Raw genomic sequence first — 13,735 nt, forward strand, 5'->3', positions numbered from 1 at the left:
ATTTAATTTCCTGAAGTTCAGTTTCCATATCCATAAAATGTAAATAAGAATGGCTGTCCCAATGGAGTTTTCATTCACTCATTCCATAGATATTTATTAGGTGCCTCCTATCATGTTTATAATATAATGTTATTTGGCAGCTTTGAGCATTCAGAAGGTAGTGGCACCTGTACAGAAGGGCTGGTAGAGGAGATAGACAGGAGAAAGGAAGTGAATAGTGCCCAAAACAAACCCTCTTCACTACAGTTTGTCCTCTGCACTGCTATGTTGCTCTTCTAGAAAACCTATAAATGGTGGCAGGCTGGATTTGAGGCAACAGATGGCACAATGGATAAGACTCCAGGCTCTGGAGCCAGAGCGCTCCAGCCAATTATCTAACCTCTGCATCCTTCAGTTGTTTCATGTTAAGCAAAGGTAACACCAACACTAACTCCACAGGGCTGTTGTGAAAATCAAAGGAGTTAATGCATATAAAGTGTCTGGTACAAAGTGAGTGTCACATAGATATTAGTTATTGTTCTTTTAACACATAACGTGTCAGGGACTGAGCAAGGTCATCTGCCAGCTCACCCTCAGTTCTTTCATTATGCATCAAACCATGAACGCAACCCACAGGTCAAGCATGGGGCCTTGGCCACCTTAATTCCCAGCTCTAACACTTACGAGCCTTAGTAACTTTGTGACTTTGGTAAGTTAAGTACCTTCTCTGGGCGTGCATTTCTCCCATCTGAAAATGGGGATATTGATAGTACTTATGAAGTGGAGTTGTTATAAAAATTAAAGAGACTATTACATGTAAATAGTTAGTACACTGAATGGCACCTAGGTGTTCAATAATCAATACCAACTGTTTATATCAATTCACGGTACCCCTGTCTCTTAGCCATAGAAGGGAATGTAAGTAGGAATTATCGGCTTTGTTTGTCACAGTTGGGAGCCTCATTTGAGAACTTCCCTTCACCAGTCCCTCATAAAACACATAGAATTTTTAAACTTTATATTAAGTTATACAAACTCCAAATCATACGCATAAGTATTCAGTATTGCTCTTGAACAGCTGAGTACCAACAATCCTAAAATGTATTCCTTTTATAGCACAATTTTAAAATATTTTAGGAAAACTGTCATTTCTAACAAATAAAACTTCAATTCTCACATTTCTACATATTAATTCTTAAGACTTTGAGAGTTTGAATTTAATAATACTATTCAAAATCACAAAGGTAAAGGGAAATGTGCCCATCTATTCTAACCTAACTCAAGAAGGAGATAATGTTAATATTAAAATAATAAAAATAAAAGAGAAAGTATTAATGTTACTAATAAACAAACAGTTTTAATTTATATAAAAGAATAAGAGGAATGAGAGTGTGAGGCTAATAATAAATAATAAAATTAAATAAAACCTGTCAGTCAAAACTTGCTGACATGGGTTACGTGTTACACCAAAATCTAAAGACCAGTGCCAAAATTACCAATCTCCTTTGTTATTTTGGTTACACACAGGTTTTTTTTTTTTTTCTCCAAGCTGGCTTGTTTATTTCTGAAAGAGATTCATCTTTGGAATTTCATTATTACCTTCCTGATAAACTATGGTAGATAATCTCCAAATATGACCTCCATCAATTCCTTCCCACTCTATATGTGCCCACTCTCCCATCAAGAGATGGAATTTATCCCCCATCCCTTTGAATCTGGCCCAGCCCTGTTACTGCTTGGCAATAGAACAAGGTAGAAATGATATTCTTAGACAGCTGAGTCCATCCCTTAAGAGAACTAGAGACTTTGCTTCCTTCATCTTATAATACTTGCTCTTGGTATGCTCTCTCAGAACCCAGTTATCATGCTGTGAGAAGTCCAGGCCACATGCAGAGGTCACATGGAGGAGAACCAAGTTATCCCAGCTTTAGGTGTGCTTCAGAATCAACAACCACCCTCTATGACTATAGCACACCAGATAACATCCTATGGGGCAGAGAAACCTTCCATTTGAGCCATCAACTCACAGAATTGTGAGAGATAACAAAATAGTTGTTTAAGCCACTAAGTTTTGGGGTGCTTTTCTATGATCACGGTGCCAACTCCAGGCCTAAGCCTTAATAAGGCATGGGAGTTTCCTTTTTTGTACCCTTTGTAGCTAGCTGCCATATGAAAACTTTAACTATCTTGAGACCACCATGCAGAGGAGGAAACCCAACCTAGCCATGTGCAGAAGCCACATGCAGGAGAATGAAGACTCCAGTCCACAGTCCTAGCTGAGCTCCTAGACAACAGCCAGCACCAGCACCAACTTGCGAGCCACCTGGGTGAGGTCATTTCAACTCTTCTAGCCATTCCAGCTTCCCAGCTGACAACATGTGAAGCACGAGAACTGCCCATTCAATGCACAGTATCATGAGAAACAATAAATTGTATTTATACCACTAATTTTAGGGTAGTTTATTATGCAGTAATAGATAACCAAAATAGAAATTGTGACTAAGGTAAAAGATAAATGACCTTGAGGAGATTGACAGTAAAGACTGGAAGAGCAGTGAGCAAATTGTTATTGGAGGCTCAGTTTCATGTTCATGTCTGCTGCATTCCACTGGCTAAATTTAGTAAGCCATAGGCCCAACCCAGATTTTTTAAATTATATATTTAAATAAAAAATACTTACATACACATATATTATATATATTATACATATTACATATATAATCATGTATACACATGTATGCATATATGTTGTATGTATTCTGTGTTTCATTGGAGGTCACAGAAGATCAATCTATCACAAAAGCTAAAAGCTTCGTGCATCTACGCTATCAAATGCCAGTTTAGATAACTGCATAAGCATAAATGCTATAGGTATTTATATTATAGGTCAGTTAGCTATAGGTATTTATATCATAGGTCAATTCTGTTCCTTATCCTCAAGAGAATATTAGCCAGAGATATTAGTCCTTGAAATGAACAAAACTGCAAACAAAATGTAGGAATACCCAAGAATTTTTAAATTAGTCAGTTACATAACATAATTAAATGTTTCTCTTGGAAGGTAAAACTTAGTAGATTGAGTAAAATATGAAACAAAACAATGTTCTCAAGATGTTATTCATGTCTATACAAATGATTTAGAATCCACTTAGCATTGTACTTTACCTGAGCTATTACGTATAAAGCATTTAGCAAAATGTCTGATACATAGTAAGTGCTCAATGAACTTTATCTACTACTTTTGTCTCCTTCCATTAATAAACTACAATATTAATCAGTCTGACAAAATTAGAAAAATTACATGAGGGGAAATTTGTTCATTCATTCAAATACTATACCCATCCTCGCTATCTATTTAATTGAGTCATTATATACTGCTATACAACGTACTGTATGAAGGACAAATTGCCAAAGGAAAAAAAAAAAATTATTCCCTACTAGCTCCTCAACTTAAAATTTTTTTAAAGATTTCAAAAGAGTAAAAGATGATTTTTCCAGACACAAACATTTCTAATACATCCCAAGTTACATCTTAGTAACTTGTACTTTATATAAAAACTTGCTTATTCTTTATTTAACATGTCACTCTAAAGCCAATATATGCCAAGGTCTCTGTGGTCCAGATTCCAGACCAATGAATCCAAGGTAAAGTCCTAGATTCAAAAATATCTGCTTAAAAAATGCCCCACACAATCTGGGTTCGTGAAAATTTTTTCTCCAATTTAGTCTACACTTACCAAAGTGTGGTACACAGATCACACCTAAAGTTCACATCTGCTGTATCTTGAATGTTTATACTCCATTTCCCCATTCAATGCCTTACTGGGCCATGAGAAACCGACCTCTGCATTTTACCACCTCAGTGTGCCAGGTCTGTCTTCCAGGCACAAGCAACAATGTATTTAATTTTCTAGAACACACTCATGAAGCAGATATGGGACTTCACTGAAAGTAACTATTCACATATGCACGCCCAGAATCCGAGTTGCTGCCATGCCCAGACCTCTCAGGATTACCACAACGTGTGGCCAAAACTGACTTTTCTAAACAGGAATAATTACTGCCCTAATAGAATCAAAACAAAAACAATAGAGTCACTTCCTCTCACCGCATCACTGGTTTGTAAGAGAACAGAACACATTTAGAGGATGAATATGTCTTTGAATTATGACAATTCTGACTAATTGTGAAAACTGGAGAAGGGGGAACAGAGAGAGTCCAAGGCAGTGCAGTGGTTAGGTGGTCACGCTCAGGAGCCACACCCAGGCGTGAATTCTGGCTCTGACTCCTTAGCTGTGTCACTTTGAGCAAAGTCACTTGACTTCTCCAAACTTCTGCTAGAATCCTGGCACATGATTACCTTGGGTGACATTGAGAAAATGCATATATATTTAAGAACTAAAAAAAGCTAAAGACTAGAACTTTGGGAATTGGCACATCATTGGTGCGGTACAATGATAACCTCCAAATCCCATTTCAACCTCAGTCTCCTTCCCAACCAGTCATCAATTAGGCCTTCTCACGCATTGTATGCATTTAATCACCCCAACATTTCTATATGGTAGGAATGATTAGCTCCTTTTAGCAGACAAGCGAATTGGGCAGCAAGAGGTGAAATAACTTGTCCAAAGTCACACAGCTAGTATACAGCTCCTATGTCTTTCTGACCCAAAGTCCAATCCTGGTGTTTTCATTTTAACAAGGAGCCTTCAGGATCCTCCAAGTTAACAGCTGAATATGATCTATTCCTAATGCTTACTCTTTCCAACCCTTGAGTTCCATTTTGATTCCAAGATAGCTGTCTCTGGCTACAGAAGTCAATAACATTTATTTTTAATTTAAGTATTTGTTTAATTTTTTACAAATAGTATTACATTGCTATTGAAATAAAATTGAATAACCTAGATGTATGGAAATTAAAAACATGAAGGCTCTCCCCACCCTGAATCTCACTGCTAAGACAACATTGTTGTTAGCAACTTGTTGCTCAACTTCCAGACTTTTTTCCATGCATTCATTATTATACACACACACACCATAAAAACAGGTAAATTTTTGGTTTGTTTTGATTTATCATCTTTAACAGAGTATTCTGTAACTTGCTTTTCTCAATTAGTATATCTTAGATATATTTTCATGGTGATATATATGGATTTTCCAATTCTTTGAATGACTGTATAGTATCCCATTCTATGTCTAAATTTATTATAGTATCATCAATTGACGAGCATTTAGATTTACTACAATTTTCACTATAATGAACAATGCTGCAGTATTTAATTTTGCACATACCTATCTTTGCACACTGGTGTTAGTATTTCAGTAGGGTATAGTCCTAAAAAGTAGAATTGCTGATAGCAGACTTCTGAACTTTTACAGATACTGACAAATTTCGCTGCAAAATGAATGAACCAATTTATAAGTTACCAACTCTTAAAAAAAGACTATTTTATCACAAGTAAATTTTTAATTCAGATTTAAAGGAATTAGAAGAAATCCTTTCAAATAATAGAAATGTGTATATTATTTAAATTTTCATATAAATTTAATCAAACGACTTCTCTTTAATTTCCCACAAGTTTGCCTAAGGAATATTTTTTCCTAAGTAATTGATTATTATTCTCAGGTCAAACAATTATATGACTTTTTCAATTTGGGGACAATTATATCAAAAAGAGAGCTGGAAATGTTTGTAACTGATCTATAACATAAAAATGAGAAAATTAGCAAATATAAGTCATCATTTATCACTTCTCAAGGAGAGAAAATATATGATAGCAGTTAATAACTCAGGTTCTAGAGACAGACCAACTCAATCATTCATTCAACAAATATTTACAAGCATCAACTATGGGCCAAGCCCTGTTCTAGGTGTTAGATATATGGGTGAAGGTAAACAAGACAAAGAGGACCCCTCTGCTCTCATGCAGTTTACATTAGGGTTATGGAGTAAAATAAATTGATTAATTAACAGAACAATTTCAAAAAGTGATAACTAAATAGAGTATTGTGAGACGTTACCAGGGAGGTGAGGCAGGATTTCTTTACACCTGATGGTGAAGCAAGGCTTCTCAAAGGAGGTGATGCGTGGGATGAGGCCTCAATAACAAGCATGAGCTGGTCAGGGGAAGATCTGGGGCAGACAGCAAAACTGCTAGTGCAGAGAGAAGGTTGGTCTGTTCAGGGAATGGAAAGATGGCCAGTATACAAAACTATGGCATACAATGTTGTAGGAAAGGTTTGGGTGAGCAAGCAGGTAGGGTTTTTAGGCCATTGGGAAACGTGTGCTTTCTATTCTAAGCCATTAGATTGTCTTAAGCGCAAGAGGGGCATGATCTACTTTACACTTTAAGAGACCATTCTGGCTAATATACTCCCCACCACTGATTAATTGTGTGTTTTGGACAAGTTACATGACCTTTCTCAGCTTCAGTTTCCTCATTTATAGAGTTGAGATAACAGTATCTGTTACATGGAGTTGATATAAGGGTTAAGTGAAGTGATGAATGGAAAGCATTTTGCACAATATCTAGCACATAATAATTGTTCACTAAATGTTTTCGATTAAATCACTTTTACATCGTTAAGATTACATTAAGCAGAACTCAGCATAATTCACTACCCCCAATTTTGCAACACAATAGCTAAGAATATCCTTTAAAATTAGTCCTGATTCAAATTCTCTAATATTGAAAGGCTGGATATTTCCATATTGAATCAACAGTCAGCACTTTCCTCTTACCTGATCCTATAATACAGCCCTGAGCTATATGTGTTTGTGTATGTGTTTGTGTACACAAACAGCCCCCTACTGTCACATAGCTTATTCATCCTTGTGTTACCTCCAGAGTCCACAATGCTCAATACATCATATACAGATAGGGCAGGCAAAGCAGGTAGGTAGGTAGGTAGATGGATGGACTAACAGATATATGGAAGATAAAAATCATGGGGGCAAAAGAAAAGAAGAGAGTGTTTCAAATTGAATTATTCAAAATAATAATATTTTTAGATCATGAGTATATAAAATGCATAACTGATCATTTCTTGCCATGTTTATTATTCTATTCATGCATTTACATAGTACCAAATTCATGCTGAAACCCTAACAGAAGACACAGCCCTACTGTAAGGACTTACTGCCTTCCAATCTTGCTTCATCTCTACTGAAAATATTTAGCAACACTCTGAGAAACATGAAATAGGTACTTCTCATATTTACCAAGGTACTGACGAATTATAAGTAACAGAACCAAAATTGTGAAACATGCTATATTTGACCTTTGCATTTTCCATGCACTCAGATCTCTTAGTGTGACATCGAGAAAGTTTATACATAGAATTCCCCTTTCTAGGCCTTGAAACAAGGATCCCCAATAGTTGTGGAAACATCTGTTCAGTGATCTTGCATCTAAATATGTGAATGGTTTCTACACACTTAAAATTGTATAATGGACGAAAAGTGACATTATATCCAAATATAGAGGACCAAAGAAATTTGAAAAGTTACTGATTTAATTAAATAGAATTAGTAAATGAACAACTAGGTTTAGAAAATAATCCTTTAGGGCAGACTGTTCTGTGATATACAAAAAACTTTTCTATGCATTGTCTTATTTTTGATCCTCACAAATCTCTTAAGAAAACATGGTAGATTATGTCTGCAGTTTATAAACATAAAAACTGACACACTGAGTGATGATTTACCCCAAGTCTCTAATCAGTAAGTAGCAAAACTGGAACGCTAACCCAGGCCTTCTCAGTGTACGTTCTGCCACCCCAAAGTAATGCAACATGCCAAATCGTGCAATTTGATAAAACTGAACTTATTTCTATTTAAAAAGAGCCAGAGGAGCCAACTATATTGGGAAAAAAAAAAAAAAAAGTGCAAGTAGCATTATTAAAATTCCTCCTGGAATTTTATTATAAATCCTTTCAAGCAGGATAATAATTCCTGTATATAAGCATAATTTCTCCTGATCATTAAAATACTACATACTCCCTAGCTGCAGATAATAATAACAGCAACAAAAAAGCTCTCATCTCTTGAATACACATATGCCAGACTCTGTCCTATATTCTCCACATTCATTGACTTCAATTCTTACAGCAATCTTATGAAGTAGGTATTATTATTATTATCACCACCATCATCATCATCATTATATAGATGGAAAAAACTGAGGCATAAAGAAGTTAAGTAACTTGTCCATGACCATTTGGCAAGTAAATGGGTTCAGCAACTTTTAGGTGCAACATTACGCTGCCTTTTGAAATAGAAACTTCTTTATCCCATTCTAACCCCTCCCCTATCAGATTCAACCAATGATAAGGGAAGAATCTCTAGTTGAGATGAACAGGATTTAAACCCTTTCCATGCATGTTTATGCAATACCAATCTTGCCGACCTGTGACTATCCTTTATCAAAGTGCTGAAGGATTCACATGTAAAGTACCTAACAGAGAACCTGGCACAATGTATGCAGTTGACAATTACTGAGAGTCTACTATGTGTTTGGCATTATTCTAAATCCTTTTCTCTATACATACTCCATAAATGTTAACTTGGTTCTTTTTTTGTCCTAATGGATAGGCTGAATCAAAAGTTGTTTCTTTGGAAATTAAGCTGGGCAATAGAGAAAACTTCTTTTCATGAAGGCAAGGACTGTTATATCAATGGGTATAAAAAGCTGTTGTATATGGGTTGTTAGGGACTACTGTTGCTCTGGCCCTTGATGAGACCCAGATGCACATAAAAAAGTATGAGAGGAAATATCAATGAGGAGACTGAGGTCATAAGCTGGACTCCCCACCTACAGAGAGATTTCCTCTCCAGGAAAAGTAAAACTTAAAGCACAAAGAAATTAGAAGTTGGATTGATTTTCCAAATCAATTATGTGAATTTTAAATGTTATCTCCCTGAGTTCCTTTAAATATTATGCTTTCTTGACACTTTTAAAGGAAAAAAAAATACTTTAAAGACAAAACTTTTCAGAAATCCACATATTATGTGAAAAAAGATACAACAGCCTCCCTTGCTAAAACTACAGTTTGGAGAAATTTGATTTCAAAATAACACTAACCCATTCATTTATTCAACAAGAATTGAGCAAGAACTATCTTGCATACTTTGTGTTAAATGAAGGAGACATAAAAATGAAGTAGAAAATCTCCCTTCCCACTATGGAAAGAACCATTCTTTAAAATATGTCAATGACTACTTCTAACTTGCCACAGTGATGGGTCCAAATGACACAGAAATGGTCATATAAAATACTATGATATTGGTTTGGGGAAAAAAAAATACATACACACACACACACACACACACACGAAAATGAAAGCAAGTTCCTTTATAAAGGTAAACATATTCAGCATCAGTGGACCTCAGAGTAAGACTGGAGATTCAGGATGTCTGCTCAATCTAGTAGATTATCCAAATTGACCCATATCTTTCTCTTCCCTAATATTCTTCCAATTCCTGGTTGATTAATATATTACATCTAAACATGAAAGATGTAGAACTACTTACAGTAACAGAGAGGGGAAAAGTGGGGGGCAGTAAATACACAACTAAGGCAGAGATATGGGTTTCACTGTACATTCCACAGCCAATATGAATGATATTGATTTTCAGATTACCTACTCTTTTATATTATTCATACCTCCTTTTCCCTCTATTAGTGAAGAGAACGAAATTGTCTGTGCAGTTGCTTGATTCCACTGAGAGGCCTGAATCACCACTTGGAAATATCAATCATTCCTTTAAGATTAGTCTCTACTAAAAGCCTGCAGTGAAATGATAATGCACTAACCTGTCTCCAGTTAATGGCAAAATAATGGTTGCTTGAGAAGAAAACACAATGAAAGATAATCTCATTTGAGGGCTGCAAAATAAGAAAAGAGGCAGTTAAAACATTTTTAAAAGAAATATTGATATAATACAGATGTATAGCTAGGGAGTCTCATTTAAAATCAGTCTCACTGAATGGTCCAGGCTTCTTTTAAATGGAACTCCCTAAGTAGATACACTTAACTCTGCTCAACATTACTGCATATGTCATTTTGGATTTAGACAGTGCTTCTCAGCTCTCAAGCACTCCTCCTTGACCCATAGGACTGTTTAGGAAGAGGCTAACTAGAAAGATGAATTCTAGGCCAATGGAAAATTCTTTTGTAGAAAGTGCTTCTTCCTTTGATGTTCTATCTCATCTCCTTCTAGGAGGCCAGTCCCTTCAGAGTGATTATCATTACCAATTTTAGGGCTGGAGAGCAGTCCGTTTGATTTAATTACCACAGCTATGAAAGGAGTTCATACAGAAGTTATCCTGAAGTAAGATTACTTAAAGAGTGTCATGGACAATGTGAAAGAGAACAAATCACATTTTGATTAGACATTTTCAATTTTCTAAGTCTCAAATATCACAATCCAATTGGCAACAACTGCCCTGGTTAGCTACACCTTTTAAGCTTTAAGCCTTGATCTCACAAAATGGTTCTCATTTCGAAGACACTCAATGCAACTCTTACTAAAATCTGAAACTGAAGATGTGAAAGTAAGACCTACTAACTGAAGAGCAGAATGATGGCAAAGGGTTATACATATTTGAAAAGTCATTCTCTTCAGTAGTCACCCTTTATTTACTTTCTACAATGCACTGTTGGTTAGTAACTGAGCAACTAGAGCCAGAGAACTGTGTATTATAGAATTCCAATTTGTAAACCAGACCAAATAAGAGCCCCACTTCTTGGAAATATACTGAAATGACACATTGCTTTTGATCAAAATCTATGGGACTCTGCACACTCTCGGATTAAATCAGAAAATTTATAAACAACTCTTTCTTCTGCCTTTGACATTTAAGGATATAGGGCCTTGTTTATTTTTCTCTCCTAGACAAGTTTACCTCAGACCTTGTCCAGAAATGAGTGTTATACTTGGCTTCTTAAGCAGGAGACTGATGATTAAACATGGACAAGCATACATTTTTATAGGGATAAACTTACTGCTGCCAATAACTAAAAGCAAGGATTGCCTAGGCCTCTACAGATTGTTTGAAGTTACTTGCAACATGACTTTCAAAATGTTTTGATCATCCAAGCCTGTTTTACAGAAAACATTTGGGCTAACAAGACTGAAAGAAGCAATATTTAATGATACAGCTCCTTTTCATGTCCTTTCCATTATCTTGATAAACTTGCATTTGCTCATTGCATTTTTTCTTCTTAAAAAAAAAAAGGAGAAAAAAAAAAAAAGCCTCAAAAGACTAGTGTCCTAAGGTTATTTTTAAATAGGGATGCCACTAATTCCTGGTTACCTCTAAATAAGAGAGTAAGCTGGATTTCATAGCAGTTATGCTTTTTATAGGAGAGAAACCAATCTTTCCTAGTAAGGCTTATTGCATATATAGAACAGTTAAATTTTAAACCAGCCACACGCCCACATATTGTGTAAACACAAGTCGTTTCTTTAAACACACACAAGTGCCTTTCCTGGTAGTGGGTTATTAACACGTGTTCATTTGAAGATTACCAACACTTATTTTTTTTTAATGAGGACCTCAACAATGCTAAGAATTGTATGGAAAGGAAAATATATTATGGATACTATTAGCATAAAATTTTTAATGTGGTAAATTATGAGAAAGCATAACTGAAATTCAGAACAGATGAAAATTCAGAAAGGAAAAGACATTTGGAATTGTATCTGAAGATACTTCCCCAGAGCCTGAGCCAAGTTTCTGGGATCCAGATGAAAAAAGCCCTCAACAACTGAAGGGCTGTCCTAATAACAGCATGTGTGTGATAAGACCTTGAGGCACTTAAAAATCAACAACTGAGTAAAGGCTTTCCCTGCAAATGGTTTCCAACTTCCCTCCACATTAAACTCCCCTGCTTAGAAATGGAAAGTGGGAGAAATACCTCACAAATCTCTCTGTAAGTTGCTGGACAAAATTGTAAATTTCAATCCAGTTATTTGCCACACTCCCAGACCTGAAAAAGGAAATTGAACTGATCATAAAAACAACACATTTACTGGGGCCTAACCTGACCTCTTCTTCAAGCAAAGTAACAGCATCAGCATCTGAAACTTAGGTGCTAGGAGAATCTAGGAAGTCAACCCATCTTCAGGGACCACCTGCCTGCTAATTGTTTGGAGTAGGATCCCAGCTTTTCAAAATAAACACAGCCTTCCTTAAAAGGAAACGCAAACCACACTGGTGGGTATGTTAAACTTCAGCCAGCTTGAGGCGCTGAGGACAGAGGGGCCGAGAAAGAGTCTTGTCTGGGTTACAGGGTCGCAGAAGGCTATCCCAAGTGGCCGCAGTTTCCCAAGAAACTCCACAACTGGCCAGCAGTGACTACCCATCTCCCAGCGAGCCTAGCAGCTCGGGGATCCTCCTATCACCCCGCAGCCCGCACAGATCCGAAAGCGCTCGCTTTTCGGGCAGAGATAGCAACAGGGCACCCATCACCGGGTTACCCACGCCCCTCCCCAGGTCGCACATACATCTCAGCCTCCCCAGCCACAGCTCACTACCCAGTGCCACTCTCACCAGAAGACCCTGCATCTCCCTCCCGCACTCACTTGTCCAGGACGAAGTAGAGATCAAAGGCTCCACGGCAGGAGGGCTGCTCCTGGGCGCTCACCAGCCCCCCAGGACCGCTGAGAGCTAGCAGCCACAGACCGGGGACCAGCCAGCTCCCGGGACTGCGCGCCGGGGACAGCCCCGCCACCATCCTGCGGCCAGGGGTCTGCGACTCCCTCCTGCTCGCAGCCCCCTCTGCTCGACTTGGTGGCGACGCTAGGGTGGTAGGAGTTAGCAGGGACGCACCCTAGGGTCGGGGATTGCGAGCAGCTAGGGCGCCGGCGCCTGGGTCAGCAGAACCTACTAACTGACAGAGGGAGGGAGACCGGGAAGGAGGGAGGTCCTAGGAGGACAAAGGGAGACTCCGCAACCGCCGCAGCTGCCGCCGGAACTCTTGACGAATCCCAGTGGAAGAGCGATCCAGTCCTCCCCCTCCCGATTCCGGAGAGTTCCTGCAGACAATAAGGGCCCTCGGCGACAGCTTGCAAGAGAAGTTCCTCCCCGGCCTCTGGTCGAGCCTCTAGCGCCCGCCTGGAACCCGGACCGACAGGTCCAGTCCGCCGGGAGGGCTCGATTCCGGCTGCTGCAGCGCGAAGCGCGACAGGCACCCCCGGGACGCGGCCACCGCCGCGCAAACTTGGAGTGGAGACCCCTCTCTTCTGGTTCCCTTCTTCCGGCGGCCCAACTCCGCTCTGCACTCCAAACTTTCTTCCTTGTACTCCACTCCGGCACAGCGCAGCCGGGCGGTCCCCTTTAGGGGAGGAGGCTCAGCTGGCCCCGGGACTGGTGGCTCCGGAGAAGCCACTCACACCAGGCCAAAAGCGCGATCTGGCCGGGTGCCGGCAGTGTCAGTGTGCGCCCGAGGGCGGGGCCTGAGCCGAAGGCCGCCGAGCCACACACACGCACACTTGTGGGTTCGTGCCGAGTTGAAGATGACTAACGCTTGTCAGTTTTTGGAAAGAGGATACGTAGTTTAGAAAAACAGATGTCCTCTAGAAACTAAACATCTCCATGTATCCTGCAGCCTCGGCCTATTTCAGCAGCTGTGCAGAGCAGCGCTCGCCGTGGTTTGGGAAACTGAAGTCTAGCCATCTCAAGAGAGGCGATGCCCCCCGCACTCTGCCCCACCCCCATGACCACAAGCACACTTGCTGCACCGCTACCTA

At 38.9% G+C, this 13,735-nt stretch overlaps 1 protein-coding gene across 2 annotated transcripts in view; it reads right to left on the reverse strand.

The window, feature by feature from the left end:
• The window catches only part of ANTXR2 (ANTXR cell adhesion molecule 2), a 163,292-nt gene extending 149,915 nt beyond the window's left edge, over positions 1-13,377 (reverse strand). The window contains exons 1-3 of one of the 2 annotated variants that reach the window (XM_061192409.1): positions 12,569-13,377; positions 11,902-11,973; positions 9,795-9,866 (exon numbers count right to left, since the gene is read on the reverse strand). In XM_061192409.1, coding sequence (XP_061048392.1) covers positions 9,795-9,866; positions 11,902-11,973; positions 12,569-12,720 — 296 coding nt within the window. In that variant the 5' untranslated portion in view covers positions 12,721-13,377. The remainder of the gene's footprint in view (positions 1-9,794; positions 9,867-11,901; positions 11,974-12,568) is intronic. The other variant, XM_061192410.1, reaches the window with a different exon arrangement.
• Between the last annotated feature and the right edge of the window lie 358 nt (positions 13,378-13,735).

Source organism: Eubalaena glacialis, chromosome 5 (assembly GCF_028564815.1).
Source record: "Eubalaena glacialis isolate mEubGla1 chromosome 5, mEubGla1.1.hap2.+ XY, whole genome shotgun sequence".
NCBI lineage: Eukaryota > Metazoa > Chordata > Mammalia > Artiodactyla > Balaenidae > Eubalaena > Eubalaena glacialis.